The following is an 18245-nucleotide window of genomic DNA, read 5'->3' as shown; positions in this document are numbered from 1 at the left end:
AGTTATGAAAGAAAAAGCTGTGAAAGAAAAAACACCCTTGACACACGAAGTTGTGTGCTTTCAGATCCTTGATTTCAAGACCCCAAAACCTAATTCGGAGGTCTCAAAATCAAGTTCGTGGAAAATTACTTCTTTCTTGAAAACTACATCACTTCAGAGGGAGCCGTTTCACACAATGTTTTATACTATCATCCTCCATTGCTCATTACCAAGTAAGGTTTTATGCTATAATAATTGTTTTGAGTAATAACCAATAGTGTCCACTGCCTGTAACGTAAAGCCTATTGTTCTTTTTTAGTAATTTATTTCCCTTTGCACACACTCTGCCAAGTGCCAAGTCTTGTCACTTTTAGTAATTTATCTTTTGATGTATTTCTATACAATGTGAGTGCCCCAATTGATCAGCTGTGCTGGATGGGTCCCCCTTGTAAAATATGGTTTAACAAAATAAATAAAAATTTCATCAATACATTTGGGATGAAAACAGAAACCAGAAATACAATACCGAGAATGGAAGAATAGTCCCGATTAGCCAAGCAACACATGTTGATTGTTTCATAATTTTTCATAACTCTTTTTAAGTAGAGTGGGACATAACAGAAACATCTGCTCTGGAATTGTAAAGGTTGTTGTGGATTTTAATCCCACCGAGTGCCTGTGATTTTTGTTTCACAGATCTTGGGAAAGTATTGAGTATAAAGTGATATTCTCACATCAGTGATTTTTAGATATCGCAGAGAAAATGCAAATATGTCCCTGCAGGAATAAAAAAAAATAAAAAATACATGACAATCGTTTTGTGCATTACTGACAATAATACTTCTCAGATTCAAATTTTGAAAAAAATTTCATCTTTTTAAACCACATTATTTCAAAGTAAAATGTTGCTTAAAATGCTTTATACTATCAAAAGCCTGTGACCAAAAGTTGTTATTATATTATATTCATGGTTTATTTATTAAAACACTGCAATACAGCGGCTAAAAGCCCAAATGTACAGTTTACAAAATAGTAATTAAAAACATTACTATATGAAAAATAAAAAAATTGAAATATCAAATGTATAAACACACAGGCAACAAATTTGCCATTATTTTCAAAAGTGATTACAAAACGTAAACCTGCCCTTCAAAAGAAAACAAGTTCTGCGGTTGTGAAAACAATTGTGCTTAAATCAAATCTCAAGTCCTACATCCCTTAGCAGGTTTCCTCATTAAAACAGACTTTTATTTTAAATGTCACTGTGTTTGTATATCTCTTTATGTTATATTGAACAGGATATCACTCATGGCTTTCCCCTGCACATCTCAGTCATTGTTTGTCATGCCTTAAAATAAACAATTGACCTCCAAAAGTATGTGATCCTAGTTTTGTAACACTAGAGCAGTTGAACCATTATATAAAGATCCTGGACACAATTGGTCATTGTCAAAGACCAGTCTTCTCACTTAGTGTATCTCAACATATGCATAAAATAACAAACCTGTGAAAATTTGACGTAATTGGTCGTCAAAGTTGTGAGATAATAATGAAAGAAGAAACCCCCTTGCCACACGAAGTTGTGTGCTTTCAGATGCTTGATTTTGAGACCTCAAATTCTAAATCTGAGCTCTAGAAATCAAATTCGTGGAAAATTACTTCTTTCTCAAAAACTATGTTATTTCAGAGGGAGCCGTTTCTCACAATGTTTTATACTATCAACAGCTCCCCATTACTCGTTACAAAATAAGGTTTTATGCTAATACTTTTTTTGTGAATTACCAATAGTGTCCACTGCCTTTAACGGGAAGGAATATATAATTCCAAGTGAAATTACTTTAGTCCTTTGCTAAAACTACGGTAACTATTTTTTCACGAGGGTTTTGTACCATGCTGTCAAGAGGGTACTTCTGGCCAATTAAAACTGTAGTTTCTATTTGGTTTCTCTTAAACAGGTCCTTTTTTCAATATTTCTAAAATATTGGAAACAAAGTTTAAAAGCATCAACATTATCATTTTTTAAAAGCTTAAGCTTTGTATAAGTATACAAATGAAAATGTACATTTTTAATCATAAGAGTCAAGTTTTCAAGTTGTTGTTGTTGTTGTTATTGTTGTTGTTTTCTAAGGGGGGGGGGGGGTAAGGGGGCACATACACAACTTCTTCATTCCAGAAATTATAAAAAAAATTCAGTGCAACCTTAATATTTTAAGCTCCCATAAACGAGCAAATATTAGGAAATGATAGGTCATATAGAAACCCCCCAAATAGGCCTATTGTAAAATAGCCCAGAATAAATATTTAATATATTTTTTGATATTTTTTTACATACAAATTTTTCTATGACTTTCCATTCAACTCAACTGTACAGAGCTGCCACCTCTTCCTGATTCTGCAGAACAGAAAGTTCCCTAAAAATAAACCAATCTTTCCATGTTCTGATGAATAAGTTTGAAAATCCCAACGATTATGAAACTTTTTCCCCATTGTGTTGAATGTAAGTTTCTAAATATCTCCTTGATTAATGTACACAATCTCTTTGATTGCATGATGCAAATTTTTGCAGCTCCGACTTATCTAGCAATTTGATTCAATAATTGGCAAGAGCTGACTAGAACTATGGTTCATTTGTGTGCCACAAAGTGCATATGTTATGATCAGATATTAATCATACACATAACAGCCCATAGCAACTGTTGCTAATGACTTATAGTCTGAGTAAACACAAATGTGTGATTTTAATTATTTATTCAACCGTATTACGAAGATAAGTTTTAGTCTAATTCCATCCGGTTGAAATCGGAAAAGACAGGACAGGTAGCTACAAGTGTTCTTGTCTATAATAGTTTGTCAATACTTTTGATGGAGCCTTTTTTTTTTTAAATAGCCTTTTAAACCTGTTTGTAGGTATAAAATTAGTTTTCTGTGCATGGCACCACTGTATACATTTCTCGGAAAAGAAAGTCTTATTAAAATTTGGAACACCAGGAAATATAAATGAGAAACACTTCCTCTTTTCTGGTTGATAACAAAATAACCCCACAGATCAATGGTCTATTGTGTTAACTTATCAGACCACACAATAGAACGATACCATAACAAAAGAGACAACCCTAGATGAGTGTACACAGTATAGATGTGATTGACTTTAAATAGCAGCATGTTGGGGGCTTGTGCCTATTGAATACTGTCTAGCCAAGCCTCTCTATTGTCAGAAACCTGCTAATGTGTGAGAGCTAGCTGCATGGCTAGGACGACGACATACCCAGAGTGAAAACAGTCGCACGGTTACTATCAATGACCTCTTGACTAGTGTAACGCAGTGGTCCGTCGTATATTCTACGGATGCAATATCATGATCCTGTATTTTCATGTGCAAATCACCAACAGCATGCTTTAATTAATCTATGGTGTAGGAGTGAGCTTCGGGCTTGGGTTTTAGGGGCCAGGAGAAGGGGGGCCGACGATAGAGGTCTATCGTTTGTTTGGCTGCTGAGTATTGCAGCTACTGAGTCTCAAATCACATGTTAAGTGATCCACGCCTGAAATGTATTGTACTTTGAACACATCCTAATCATCAATGCTGAGAATATTCCTCCTATAAGGCTGTATCACCACGGTGAGTAATATGGTCTCATTTAACATTGTGTGTTTATGAAGCACAGGTTTTCATTATCTGCATTTGAATATGTTTTGTACCGTAGCCTACTGTAGGTTTTTTACTGACGATGAAAAAATTAAGATATCTGATCTGATGCTCTTTGTTGCGTTCAGAGTGGGGATTTAGGGGGCCTAAGGCAGGGAGTTACTGATTGAGTAGAGCTATAAACCAGAAGGTAATGAGGTAAAATTAAATTAGTAACCTCTTTATACCCCTTTGTCATTATCATCCCTCCATATTTACATTAGGTCCTTTGTGTGGTTTTGGAATTACAGCACAAAACCCATGCAACTGCATACAGTGTCTGACATTATAATATCTGGAATTTCATAGGAGTTAAATTTGCATCGGGATATTCATTTTTGTTTTACCCATATATACACCGATTTGTGTTGGCACGGTTGGTACTTTCCAGAGGTGAAAAAAAATCACAGGGATATTACTTAAGTGGGATTCGAACCCATGACCCTCGAAATTCTAGAGCAGTGTCATTACCATGCTATACCAACGGAATTTCATTGAAGTAACTTCTTAATCTACATGCATCTAAATTTGCTGTTCTTATTACTGCCTTCATAAAAAAATTAAAGGCTTATTTCCCCCTGTTAGTGGTGGGGGTCATATTATCAAGAGAGTTTGGCATAATTTTCCAAGTATTTTTTCTTGGCAGTACATCCCTTTGGCCTTGGCTCAATCCATGAGAAATATTAATCCATCAGTAGAATCCATTGATGCAAATTACTTAGTTCATTTCTGTAGTTGATGTGATAGACAGTTTCAAGGGATCAGGGACCAAGGGTAGTATTCTGATGGTTTAAACAGCCAATAAAGGATACTCTCAATATTTCAACTACTACCTTTTTATGGCCAAATAGACATCGTAGATACCGGTTAATAACCATTTTACTCTCAAAATTTGCATTTAGTAATAAATAACTAGAGTCAAAAATTCACCCGTCCACGCGGCTTTTTCAGCCGAGACTCAAAACCGGCTTATCTATTATAATGACCCCTTGACGCCAGAGACGATTTTCCTCTTATTGGGTTTGAACACAGTTCTCCAGCTTTGGCAAACTGAGGGCGCTATTTTCTACATCAAATAGCCGCCACTGACGTCACTATCCTTTGTCCAGCGTTTTCCAGAAATTTGGCGTGGAGCGTTCTGGAGAAAAACCCATTTTTACCATGCTTATATCTAGTTTACTGTTTGGGGTGTGTAAGTTTCTTCTCTAAACTTGTTACATGAATGAATGATTACTGTAAAAGTTGAGATTCTCTTAAACCTGAAATAACCTTTTGATACATTTGTTTGTTGTTTGTTTCTTTGTTTGTTTGTTTGTTTGCTTATTTCTTCTTTTTGTTTGTTAAGAAGATCTTCCTGTCTATGGAACTTGGCAAACTCTCACAAGAATAATAACATCAACTGGCAACAGCCAACATTCTCTCAAACAAACATTGGTTGGACATTTATGATTATGAATTGCACAAATCAAGAAATTGTTATTCAGTAACCAGCAATACTACTTATTGTAGTCACTCTGAATCATCGATTAGCTTAGTAGGATTTGAACTCACAACCTTGTGATTGCAAGTCCTACAGTCTAACCACAAGACCACAGTGACCATGATAATGATTTGTCATAATATTTGACCCAACAATGCATTCTAGTTTCTTGTGTGACAAGTGTGTAAGTGACAAGACTTTTAGTTATCACTCCAGTAAAAATTGACTGAGATTCTGTTATAAATCAGACATTCCCTCTGTATACATTTTGACAGGCTTTTATCTATACATCAATTATACCAAATTGAGGTTTGAAGTACAATTATAGCCCATCCCCTTAATTTAGTGTTATTACTGTTTGGGGGTCTGGTATGGGACAAAATGGCTGTCTGAATAAACAGAAATGCCTCTATATGGGTGCCATTAAGTATCTTAAACAACGCAACTCAATGCACACACGCTCGACCTGGACGCAGGTTTGATTCATACAAGCTATGCTTACTTATGGATGAGTAACCTGCACAGAATCACCCATTTTCCATGGTCATTCACACCTATGATCCAAAAATCCTAATGTATTTTCCAAAGTCTAACAGTGCAGATCACAAGGGGTTGTTGTCGGAACAGAAAGCAGTGACCTTCCTTACTTTTAAAACCAGTACTCTGTACTTTAGCTCCATGATAGAGTCCATAGCAGTTATTCTTCTAATAAAATAGGTAGACATTTTCCCTTTTCAAGTTAACCAATTTAGTTGAATTTTGCAATCAGCAAAATATAAAAGTTACCTCTCAACCGGCACAATTAAGTCAACGCTATTTCTAAAAATTCCTTTCTGAAAAATTGACTTCATCATTGCGTAAATCGGGATGCAATAGTGAAAGAGGAAGCTGTGGTGTAGTTTCACTTTAAAACGATTTTGACTCGTCATCATCCACTGACGTCAAATTTAAAAGAGCCACTAGAGTGTGAATATGTTAGGTGTGATTGTGTGTATAACCTTTTTATTACTCTTAGAGCAATTGCTTATGAGGATGCTGATTGTTTGTCAAGGTTTGCTTGCGCAATTTATGTGCTAACGGTTTACAGAATCAGGGCCAAATTTCATATAAAGAGCTGATTATAAGCAGGAAATATTGCTCAACAAATTTCTGTAAAGCAAAAATGAAGCAGGATACAATAAAAGTACATGTGACTTTACATTTTGGCTGGTAACCTGATTCTGGTAAGCATATATATATTTTGTGCTTAGCTTCCTTTAATGATTCTAAACAGAAAATGTTGCTAGCAACTTGCTGCTAAGCAAGAATGAACAAGATAACACGTCACAGATGTAAAGTACATGCGGCAATGTACTTCGGCACCTTATTCTGGTAAGCATAATTATGTTGCGCTTACATTTAATGATTAAACAGTAAACGTTGCTTGACAACTTTCTGCTAAACAAAAATGAACAAGATTAAACCAGTCAGAGATACAAAGTACATGTTACAATGTACTTGGTATTTTAAGCCGGTAAAAACGCTTAATTCTGGCAAGCATAAATTTATTGTACTTGGCTACTTCTTTGTGCTCCAGCATTGAGCATTTTAAAACCCTTCAGACCTACACATTATATTTCCTTACTTGATACAACTACTGTTCAATATTTCCAAAGGAAGCTAATTTAAATTGTAGTGAAAGGTTTCAAATCGTTGCATAAATAATTCCCAATAGCGACTTACCCAGGGGAAATACGACTTGGACAATATCCTGCAATGACGTTACCATGGAGATTGTTGTAATGTTAGCAGAATGGATGCAGCGATCCGTGTGTACAAGCACTGCAACAAAACAATCGTAAACAATTATTGAGGTAAAGTCGAAGCATAATTTTCTGAGAAAAAAGGAAGTTTTTTTTTAAATTTAATTCCGTCTCTAATAAAGTTGTCTTTTCAATTCACAGGTCTGGTTTGTGTATGGCAGAACTAATGTGCATTGAATTTGCATGCGATGATCCTTGACAGATGACGTCTGCGTATTGAGTGTGAATCCCGAACAGCACCCTACCTTCATTGGATGAAACTTTACCTCCCCTCTGCCTGCCCCGCCCCTACCCCCTCTCTACAACCTCCCTGCATGAACTGTCCCCACTGCATGAGACTAACCGACAGTGATTGATGCGTATTTGGGAGCATGGCGTTTATATTGGAGTTGCCACGGCGATTTATGTCTTTCATCAACCGTTTGTTCCATGGATGGGACTCCTTATCAGAGGGTATGTTGAATATAACGGGAAATATGTATTTTATTTAACCCTTTCATATTGTACCATTTATTTTATATACATGTAGTGATGCATGTAAATTGATAATATGGACACACTTAATGTTTAGGCTACTCGTTTTCACAAATGGCAACCTACCGAAACAGGTCACAATAGTGCCCTCAGGATCAAGTACTCTTTCCTATTCTAAAGATGGTATTGTCGCGCGATCTTTATTTTCATTTTACAATTATTTTTATGAAGGGACATTTATAAACCAGTTGCTAGTGACCGTTCATCGCATGTAAGAGTTTAAAACATAACAGGGAAAAAGAGCATTGTATTTTACCTTGATCTCTTTTTCATTGTTTATTCATTAAAAATTCAATTCAATTTATTTCCAAATTGGCAGATAAGAAAGAAAAATGAGCTGACTTGGATTAATTATTGAAATCAAAGACAATCAAGAACAGATCGTTAAGTATAACAAAATATACAAATGAAATGAATAGGAGCAAAAACCAATACGGGGCATTTTCAGAAGTCAAAATCAGGCTTGAAATTGAAGCGCCCACTGAAAATCACAAACTGACACAAATTACAGCAAAAACAAAAGTAACAAACAAACAAAAGGGGGATACATAGAATGAACTAATAATAGTAACGATAACAATTCAAAAATAAATTTAAGATAATGATAATTAACAATGACAATATGCAGAATGAGGACATGAATATAAAATAACACTAACATGTTGGCAACAAGCTAGGAATGCACAAAAGAAAGAACCCATGAAAACATCCCATAGTAGACAATGACTAAATTTATGCCTTTTGTGTCCATCAAGTCAAGTTGAGATTAAGGGTAGGCTATAAGAAGCATCATAAAAAATGCATGGCAGGACTTTCGCTGAAACTATTATTACCATATTATTTGTTCTTCACATATTTTTCTCTCTCAACGAATATGAAAAGTTTTGCATTATGCCACAACGGAGCAATGCACATAATACATGAAACATGGATAAATTAATTTTACATGGTTGATGGATTAATGTTGGTATCACAGCTAATAAATAATTTTTGTTGTTTACACGTCATTGTCGGATTTCTTCGCGCATTGCCTTAAATGGAAGCTTGTAACTTTCTTGATTCTATGTATAAATTGCACAAACCAAAATATTGTGATTCAGTAACTAGACAACAATACACTGTACTTAATCTGGAAGCAGTTAGCTTGGTAGGATTTGGTTAGCGCAATTGGCCTAGTAAGACTGGTAAGATTAACAGAAATGAAAGAGAGTGGAAGTCTGAACGAGAGAGTAAGCAAAAACAACACCACAACGGGGAGAGGGATGGGGGAAGCAGAACTTTTAGAAGACAACTGGAAAATGAGTCAGAGGGAGGGGAAGATTAGTAGAAGTACCAGTAAACACCACGAAAGTCTCACAATTTCTAGATATACATTTTGTGTCTGTTTTTTCCTCTTTTTTCTGACTTTATCTTACAACAGGCAATTGATTCAAGGGGGTTGGTTCTGATGGTTCCAACTCCTCTCCCTGCTCTAAAAAAAATTATTTGTTCTCCTTTTGTAATCTTTAAACTTCCACCATCACATTAAAGCTTTAATCTAGCTCACATGATTTGGTGAATGAATTAACTCTCTCACAGTCATAAAATAGAGACTCTTGCCATTTGATTGTTAAAACACAGGTTTCATGTCATCCATTTTTTGCCATAACAAAATCTGTCTTATCCGAAGGTGTGGCGTTGTAGTTTCGTATTTAATTAGAAGTCTTTAAGTGGCTCCCCACAGGTACATGTACCTTCCTTGTTTTGCCATGAACTAGTACCCAGTCACCCGCTTCAAAATGGTGCCATAATTAAACACGTAAAAATGTATTCCTATACTGCCCGCTTACATGCGTCCTGCTCACTATTAAAGCGACCCTCCAGTTACTTTTTCGTCTTTAAACACTTTTTTAAAGGACCGGTCCCCTCTCATAGTAATATTTCTGGAACTGCCCTTGACAGAAATAGTCTTTTAAAACAATAGCTTGTTCAACAAAATCTCCCCGCAACTTATCATTGAGGAAATTAAAGAATAGAAATTCAATTCTACCAGACTAAGGAAGACCGAAACAGAACAACAGCCCTCATGTGACGTGTTGTTTTCAAAACTGAAAGCAAAATGCATTTACCACAAAAAGGAAACTGCAAGATAAGGACTTCATTAAGGAAAGCATTCATTCTCATATTTGGAACTGCATTTGATGAGGGATGAACATCTGTTACACAGAATAGTTCTTTTCACAACCAATCGTTTTTTAAATAATGGCACTTTCCGTGGAAACTTCCAGATCATTCATCAAGAGTATTCCTGGGCGAGTATATTCTCACCTGGTGAGATTCCAGCTTCGATTGAGTAATAGCAGTATTCGGAATGTGCCCCTCAGATCAAGGCTAACTTCTGCCCGCCGATCGGTTCGGAATAGATTGAGCAGTTTTTATCCACGCGAGGATGCAAGGGGTACGCTTCAGCGACGGACTGGTAAATGTCTTTTGTATTCTTGCTCTGAAACGTTCCCTTGGAAGTGTTCACTTTAGAGATAATTTTGGTTTCGGAATTATGACTTGTGTTTTTTGCTGGTTATTTTAAAGTCTACACCAGACTGAGGTCAGAGAAATTAGTTTGAAATGTCTGTTTGAATCACCTTAATTGAAAATGGAGTTATGTTTTAGGAGATCCTGAGCACCTGAAACATGAAAAATGTTGTAGAAATATTTCTCATGAGTCAATAATTATAATTCTCATGGAAATTTAAACTTAGGAAGCATGTCGTGGCCTAGCGGTCAAGCAAACTGAACTCAAGCTCTGGTGCTTCTCAGCAGAGTGTTGGTTCAAGTCCTGGTCTTGACACTTCACCATTATTGCCTCTTTGGATGGGACGTAAAGCTGTAGGTCCAATGTGTTGTTACACTCATCGCTAAGAGAAGGGGGTGTTTGAATGGCTGCTGAATGCACTGCACCCTTTAAATCCATCAGGTGCTACATAAATGGGCTCATAACTCATCAACTTTTAAATCTTTTTAACAAAAAGTGTTTCTTGAGCACCTCTTTGGCAGAAAGGTGCAATTAAAATACTCTAATAATATTGTCATTATTGGAAAATTCCAATTCCAGGTATATTTCATTTATAGGATTTCTTAATCATTTGGAGGAGACTTGCAATTGTGCATTCTACATACCTCCTCCTCATTTAAGATTTCTTGTTTCATCAGTGAAATTGCAGTACATGTTGTAGGCCTACATTTAGATATATAGAGGAATACATCTTAAGTGTGTTTTAATCATGGCTTACTTGCTTGTGTCCAGGATATAAAGGCAGTGGACACTATTGGTAATTACTCAAAATAATTATTTGCATAAAACCTTTCTTTGTAACAAGTAATGGGGAGAGGTTGATAGTACAAAACATTGTGAGAAACGGCTCCCTCCTAAGTAATGTAGTTTTCGAGAAAGAAGTAATTTTCCACAAATTTGAGTTCGAGACCTCAGATTTAGAATTTGAGGTCTCAAAATCAAGCATCTGAAAGCACACAGCTTGTTGTGTGACAAGGGTGTTTTTTCTTTCATTATTATCTCGCAACTTTGACGACCAATTGAGCTCAAATTTTCACAGGTTTGTTATTTTATGCATATGTTGGGATACACCAACGAAGGCTAGTCTTTGACAATTACCAACAGTGTCCAGTGTCTTTAAGATGGTCTGTCTGCATGGTCTGCTTCTACTCTTCAACTGGAAAATGTTGACTTCATGACTCACAATTACTTCCCATATATTTATGTAAATATCTCAATCACCTGACAGCTGTACAATGTATTCAATACATACATGTATGCAGGGTTCAGACAGTATGTTAGTGCCCTTATACAGTTTAGCAAATTACACTTAAATGGTTACCATTCATCAGTGCCTTGAATTTGGTGTAACCAAATGCTGACACATCTCTAAGGTTCAAACCTTGAGCTACAAACTCACATGTTTGATCTGTTTTTGTGTTATTTATTTCACTGCCCTTCAAGTTGTTTTGGGGAAAATTGCAATAAAAGATACTTGTAAATTTGCTATTGGGAAGCCATTGCTTTGTTGCCCCTTTAAAAGTTTCTTACAGACTTGAATTTTTTCAATGGAAAATCCCGTTTGCCAAAATTAAAATGGCCTTGCCCTCTTAAAGATGATATTCTTTGGGCGTGTTAATTTTTGTTCAAGCCTAAGACTGATTATAATTTTTGTTCTCCGTCATTCTAAACCTTATAGACATGGCACTAAAATTGGAAACAAATAAAATGAAAAATTAAATAATTTAGCTTTTGCAAATTGCTCAACCAAAATGGACATAAATGCAGTCACTACAAATTATCACAACTGTAATTCAGAGAAATGGCAACATGGCTGCCTGTAGTCTGTGAAGTGTATACTGTTATTGTTAAGGCCTTTTATTAAACAATATACGAGTTGAGAGCAAGCCCAGCTTCACTCTCCTCCAATTCAATGCTATTTTATGTTTTTACGGTCACAGCGCAGAGTGTAACTCGAGAGCATGTGCGTTAGGCTGTACGCAAAATAGGCTGTAAGAAATATTGAGTGTGTTCAAAGGTGGGTATATTTGTCACATGGATGTCAGTGACATATTGCCACAATGACTCATTAATGTTTTTTTTTTTTAAATATGGCGTCATGGATTGAGGTCATGTGTTAAGACATGTCATTTGGAAAGCATCAAAGCATTTTATTACATACAGGGGTATGTGGGTTGTGCCCTTGCTTTTTTTCACATAAATTTTTGACTATACTGTTTGATGCTATATAATTTGAACATGATATAAATATTCTTTATCTCCGATGCAAATTAAACATCTACGATTACACAAATAATAGTTATAATAGAACATGTATCTACCCATTTATTATAATGTGATAGACGGAAACATTCAAGTGCAGGAAGTTGAAAAATGTTTTTATATCTCCTGTTTCCCTTTTTGTTATAGGGTAGGCAAAATTGTACATATGCTTATAAATAATTGTGTTATTGGATTTGTGATCTGTTTTTTTTTACCAACATATGTACATGTACCATTCAATGTGGTCTATCCATTTGTGTTGTTGAGTGCAATCATCATTGGCATGTCTCGGATGAGCAGTTAAGAGCACCAGATGCAAGCTCTGGAATTTAATTCTGACCAGCAGGAGTGTCGGGTTCGAGTCCTGATTGTGGCACTTGTGTCCTTGACCAAGATAATTTATCAAAATTGCGCTTATAACCCGTTGATCCCATGTATTAGGATTTGTATAATTGCACGTAAAAAAAAAAACCAGAACACTTCAAAGTACATGTAGGGATTAACCTAGTGTTTCTGGTTCACATAGCAAGCTCTTGTTTGTCAGTCCTGTGTACTTGGATTTGTAGTGTTTGTAAAAGAACCAAGAACACTTGCATGTAGGCTATCATGGTAGAGTAGGGAGGGGTTAAACCAAAGAGTTCCTGGTTCACACAACAAGCACCCTCGATTACAGGTTTCCTCAGGCTTGTGAGCTACAATAATTAGATTCACTTTTGAGGCATCCTTTGTTTCACTATCAGAAATCAATCATAATAATTATTGTTATGCAGAAGGTTTCTACAGAATATCCTAGGTGGAATCATAAATAATTTCAATCATTCCAAACCTTCTTTTTAGCCTCTTTGAAAGACTCTGCTTGCAAGTTCGAAATGTCAGGCCATTATACTTCTTAAAAATATGTACAATCTAATGAAATACGAAATACAAAATGAACAACACATCTCTTACAGACTTTGGGTCTAATCATACCAGCATTAATTTGACAACTCTAAATACCAGGACAAGTGACAGTTATGAAAACAAACACTCAAAAACTTTTTAAATCCTTTCCAAATTAAGCGACTAAAATGTTGTAAAAATCAGAGATAATAAATAGAAGGGTTTCACAGTGATATGATGCATTCTTACACAGGGAACAGATTATAACAACACAAAATCCACAAACATTACAACCCAGCCCGATTCATACTTCCTGCGAATGCGAATGCGAAGCGAATGTTGACGTTACAAATTCGCAATGAATAATTCGCAGCAGTCCAACTCTGCTCGACTCACTTGTGAATATCGCTGCGAAAAGATAGTTGTGACATAAAATTTATGTCAAATTCACTTCGCATTCGCATTCGCAGGAAGTATGAACCGGGCTTTATTCCCAAAGGTGTTTTTTTATAAGATCCTACCTCACTTCAAATCCAGCACCATGCACCAGCTCAACACCCAAACTGTTGGACTCTCTGGTGGTGTGCCTGATCCCAAGCAAAATCAGTTTACGAATGCAGTCCTTTGTCGAACAGAATCAAATTAAACATGCTGCTGGAGTTTGATGGTTCTGAGGGGGGCATCCCACTGAATAGGGAGAAAACAGAGCATCATTCTCATTAGTACATGTTTGTAGGTAGGCCCTCAAAATATTCTATTAAAGAAAAATTTGACACTCTCTAGAAAAAGGGATTTAACAAAAATCTTGATTGTGATCTACGGGTTCTTGGGTGGATTTCACAAAGAGTTAGGACTAGTCTTATCTCGAGTTAGGACCAGTTACTCGTCCTAACTTAGGACTAGCCATGCAATTTGTTTATCTGTTAGGGGACTAGTCCTAAGTTAGGACTAGTCCTAACTCTTTGTGAAATCGACCCCTTGACTTCCAGCTTGAGGTATTTTGTTTGACACACTCAGAAACAAATGGTCCTATCTTCAAGATTGATGCGTAGAAAATTACATTGCTAGGGGTGGTTTATTTGGATGGAGATTACTTGAAAGGTCCAGGGACTCCCCATATCAAAGTGCGCAGAGGATAAAAGTTCAAGAAAGTCAATGAGTATTTTCCCCATTAGGCCTACCGTAAATCGCTATTTTTTTAAGTAGTTTTTTTCCCGTGTTTTTTAATATCTAGCATTTTGCACAGTATGTTATGGGAGTTCATTTAATTGGGTGTACCCTTAGGCGAAAATGGCGTCTAGGGTAATTGGACGACAGCTTCTCTATAAAAAAAAATCCAGACAGTCACATTCAAAACTTTATGTCATCGTCAGGTTAGGTTGTGTTTGAAAATATATGTGCTAATGTACTATTTGTACTATTTTAAGACAGTGGGGCCACATGTACTATGTTGACTCATTGTTACATGTGTCACACTTTACCCAGGGGGAGGGGGGCATTGACTCTGCCCCCAGGTCTGACTGGGGTTGAATTTGAACCAGGGTTTGTCTTCCTATCAAGGGTGAGAAACCAAGGAAAGTATGAACACAGAGTGGGTCACATTGGGACTTTTAAATATTGGAGCTAAATCTGCCGTCCAGATTTTGTCTTGACGTGGCCTAAACCAGTTAAAATATTACAGCAAGGCCTATGGGATGGATAGGCACCTGAGGTCTAAATAAAGGAAATTGTAATGCCACAGTTAAAGAAACATATCACTTGGACGAGTGATACATGTATGTCACTTCTCTATGCAACAATATAGTTTTGTACTAATTTTGAGTATGTAGTTAGTTTTTACCCAATTGTAACACCAAAACTGTACACTGAACTTTGCAAAGTTAAGTGAAAAAAAAAAAAAACCTGGCAAACCACTCGGTTGGGATTCGAACCCACGACCTTAGCATTGGTAGAGAAGATGTTTTACCGCTTAGCTTTAAAATAAATTCAAAACAATTTTGTCAAAATTCAAAATTGACTAAGCGACGCATTGCACTCTCTAAACACACACATCCCATTATAGCGTGCAAATATGCCTTATCGTGTATTCCTAGTAGTTTAGATTCCATGCTCTAAACCCAACACCCATGATACTTCACCCCATGTTTTTTTAGGCTACACATCTGGATGACACAGCTGTGCAGCATGACCCCTGCCTTTCCTTGTTTTGTATATTTGCCATATTTAAATATAATTCTACAGTAATTCTGGAGTCCCAAAGTAGACCTGTCAAAAAATGATGGATCAATCAATTTCCTAAAAGAATTAGCGGAGTTCTGACAGTTTCAATTTTAATCAAAACCTGTGCTTTAACTTTCTGATAACTTTTTCTCACTAAAATTCTATCTGATGAAAAAATACATTTGTTTTGTATAAAGTTTAGTCACCATTTTCTGTGTTTCGTAGCTACTCTTACTGTATGTTTATAAATGCCAACAATGTACATAGTACAATCTTCTATACCAGACTTTCTTCAACAAAATGTATTTCCATTTCACAAAACATATTACAAGTATCATTCGAAATAAAGATTAACAATAAACCAGCTAATGATACTAAATAATAATAGTGGGAGCGGACAGAGTTAAGTGAAATGGTGGCAATCCCCGTTAAGCTTTTGCTTGGTTTGGGAATGCTATACAGGACAAGACAAACCATGGACACAAATGACAAAAACATTTACAGACATGCGAACGGACAACCAATCTATTGACATACATGTTTATGTCAACCAATATACTGGCATATGTGGCATACATCAACCAATAGGGAGGTTAAGCTGCACGATACGCAAGCAAAAACCTGAACATGACCGTGGGAAAATGTTGTTGAACAAATCTCACATTCTTACCATTTCTCACATCAGGTAAGTATGTGCAGACGTCATACGTGAGCATGCAATAAGCCCAAAGTGGGGTTGTCACCTACAAACAACACAATTTGTTGAAGTTCATGCTCTTGTTTTTGCTCGCGTAACGTGCAGCTAAACCTACGAATGTCAATCAATATGGGTCGACAAATGTTGATTGAAAACTACTGCTTGGAAAACAATCAACTTTTTGTCAAACCCAGTGATATACCAAAGGACTTTTCCCAAACTCCTCCTAGGCTCCAGCTCCAGCCGTTGATTTCACCAAACTCTTCCTAGTACAGGCTATAGTGTAACTTAGGATTAATCATAGGACATAGGACGAGTTAAATTCTGTATCCAAATACGTAGGAAGCATTGAACCCATTTACTCATCCTAACTCGAGTTAGGATTAATCCTAGTGTTTCGTGAAATCGGCTGCAGGCTCTGTTAGATGTTGGTAACATTGACTACACTTTACACTGCTCCAAATTTATGACAGGGTGTCAGAACCCAAAACCTCGGTTTGCAAAGGTCCGACCTAGAACTTTAACTCCAAATAAAAGACCTTGAAGCTCCTACTTCAGATGTCGATGTGACGGATTAGATGCATATCGTGACATTTGATTCACGACTGAGGATATCACACATAAATGTCTAATTTCATCATCAGGTCAACTCTCGGAAGAGAGGATTTGTCAATTAGTCTCCTACTCCAAACCCTTGCTTGTATCTTGTACCATAAAATGAAAGAGTCGCACAGTGTTCGTGATTGTGGTCAAACATTCTAATGAATCAGAAATCAACCCGTTAATTAAGAAGTGATGAACATGTTGATGGGAGGGGTAGATTTACGTAAGCATAAAAGGAAGGAATATTTTTTTTGGGTAACACCTTATGTGTGTCTACTTACTGGATAGTTTATGTTCTTTTGAGAACTTGCTTCGTACTACCGCAGTGAAGATTTTTTGGAATTCGAGAGACTTATTAACTACTATCTGGGCGGAAGGTAGGAAATCAGCCGGGACTACTACTTTTGCTCTAGTGGATTAAGGGTACCTTTCGTTATAAACTTTACTACCGCGGAATGAGTTCTTAATTGTCAGGAGACTGAATAAATGAAATACCATTAATTTTGTTAATTAATCTTTGAGGTTTTTCCACACAACTGGGTAAAACTTGAATAACATTCAACATTTACACTAAAAAAAAAATAATAAAAATCCAATGGTGTGAAGACATTTCGATAAGGATGCTCGGATAGTCCTCGGGAGAAAGCTGGACTCTGATTTCAGTACATGTGGATTGTGCTACGGTGCAGCACTTACACTGCAAAAGATTTATACCATGGGTGTTGTAAAATTGCCCCACAATCAAAGTTAAAATCAAATTTTTTAGCTCCCCGCCCTACAAAAATAGACCCCCTTCTTGGACCTGCCCTTTATACCTAAATAGTAAATCACATTTTTTTATAACAAACTTGTTAAATAACTTGTTAAAATGGGTATAATTTTTTTGATCTTATAGTTGGAGATGAAAGTGCCGAAGAGAGTGACTGGTCTTCCGAGGAGGAAGGGTCTTCCAAACGACCTCGCACCGACAGCGGCCACAGAAAAGCACGTCGTTCCCAGCGTGCGGGCAAAGCTCGCAAACCGAAAAACAATGCTGGCGCAAAGGACACAAAGCCCGAAGAGAAAGCCAAGGGGAAGGCTTCTGAAGATGCTTCGTCACAGCCAAGGGCGCCGATGACGAGCTTAGCCGAGATCTTGTCCAGTAAGGAGGGACTGAAGAGTGCGGGGCAGAAGTCTAACTCAAAGGAGAATATCTCCGCCAGCGATGAAGTTGATGGAAAGGGGGCAAAGGATGTGAAAAATGTTTTGGCAGTTCCTAGGAAAAGTAGCAACGCTGATGCAACAAGCCCTACTGTTATTAAGTAAGTTTGAGGAAGGGATTGTGTGGTGTGTCCAATTTGCAAAGATGCAGGAACTTTACGGTGATTGTCAGTATTCCGATACCGCTCTGTTCCGAAAACCTTATTTACATACATGTACTAGGGTTCAAGGGCTTATATGGTTAGGGATTAAGAATATATACCAGGATGTCGGTGTTTAAAATCATGCACACGTCGTACAAATGTCACAAAGTGTTTCCCAACTTGGTGGAATGACCGAACTGTCAAAGACTA

At 36.7% G+C, this 18245-nt stretch overlaps 1 protein-coding gene and 1 long non-coding RNA gene across 5 annotated transcripts in view; one reads left to right on the top strand and one right to left on the bottom strand.

Moving 5' to 3' along the window:
- The window catches only part of LOC139939324 (uncharacterized), a 30019-nt gene that overhangs the window by 5752 nt on the left and 6022 nt on the right, over positions 1-18245 (top strand). The window contains exons 1-3 of one of the 4 annotated variants that reach the window (XM_071935109.1): positions 3125-3598; positions 7088-7399; positions 17588-17993. In XM_071935109.1, coding sequence (XP_071791210.1) covers positions 7318-7399; positions 17588-17993 — 488 coding nt within the window. In that variant the 5' untranslated portion in view covers positions 3125-3598; positions 7088-7317. Of the gene's footprint in view, positions 1-3124; positions 3599-7087; positions 7400-9539; positions 9939-17587; positions 17994-18245 lie in introns of those variants that run through there. The other 3 variants (XM_071935111.1, XM_071935107.1, XM_071935108.1) reach the window with 3 other exon arrangements.
- Positions 1-18245, bottom strand: part of LOC139939325 (uncharacterized) — a 64484-nt gene that overhangs the window by 44393 nt on the left and 1846 nt on the right. The window contains exons 2-3 of the long non-coding RNA XR_011786283.1: positions 13694-13859; positions 6867-6965 (exon numbers count right to left, since the gene is read on the bottom strand). This is a non-coding gene — a long non-coding RNA (uncharacterized lncRNA). The remainder of the gene's footprint in view (positions 1-6866; positions 6966-13693; positions 13860-18245) is intronic.

The sequence above is a fragment of the Asterias amurensis genome, chromosome 7, assembly GCF_032118995.1.
Source record: "Asterias amurensis chromosome 7, ASM3211899v1".
NCBI lineage: Eukaryota > Metazoa > Echinodermata > Asteroidea > Forcipulatida > Asteriidae > Asterias > Asterias amurensis.
The sequence above is the reverse complement of the archived record's forward strand: the minus strand, read 5'-3'. Positions and strand labels throughout refer to the sequence as shown.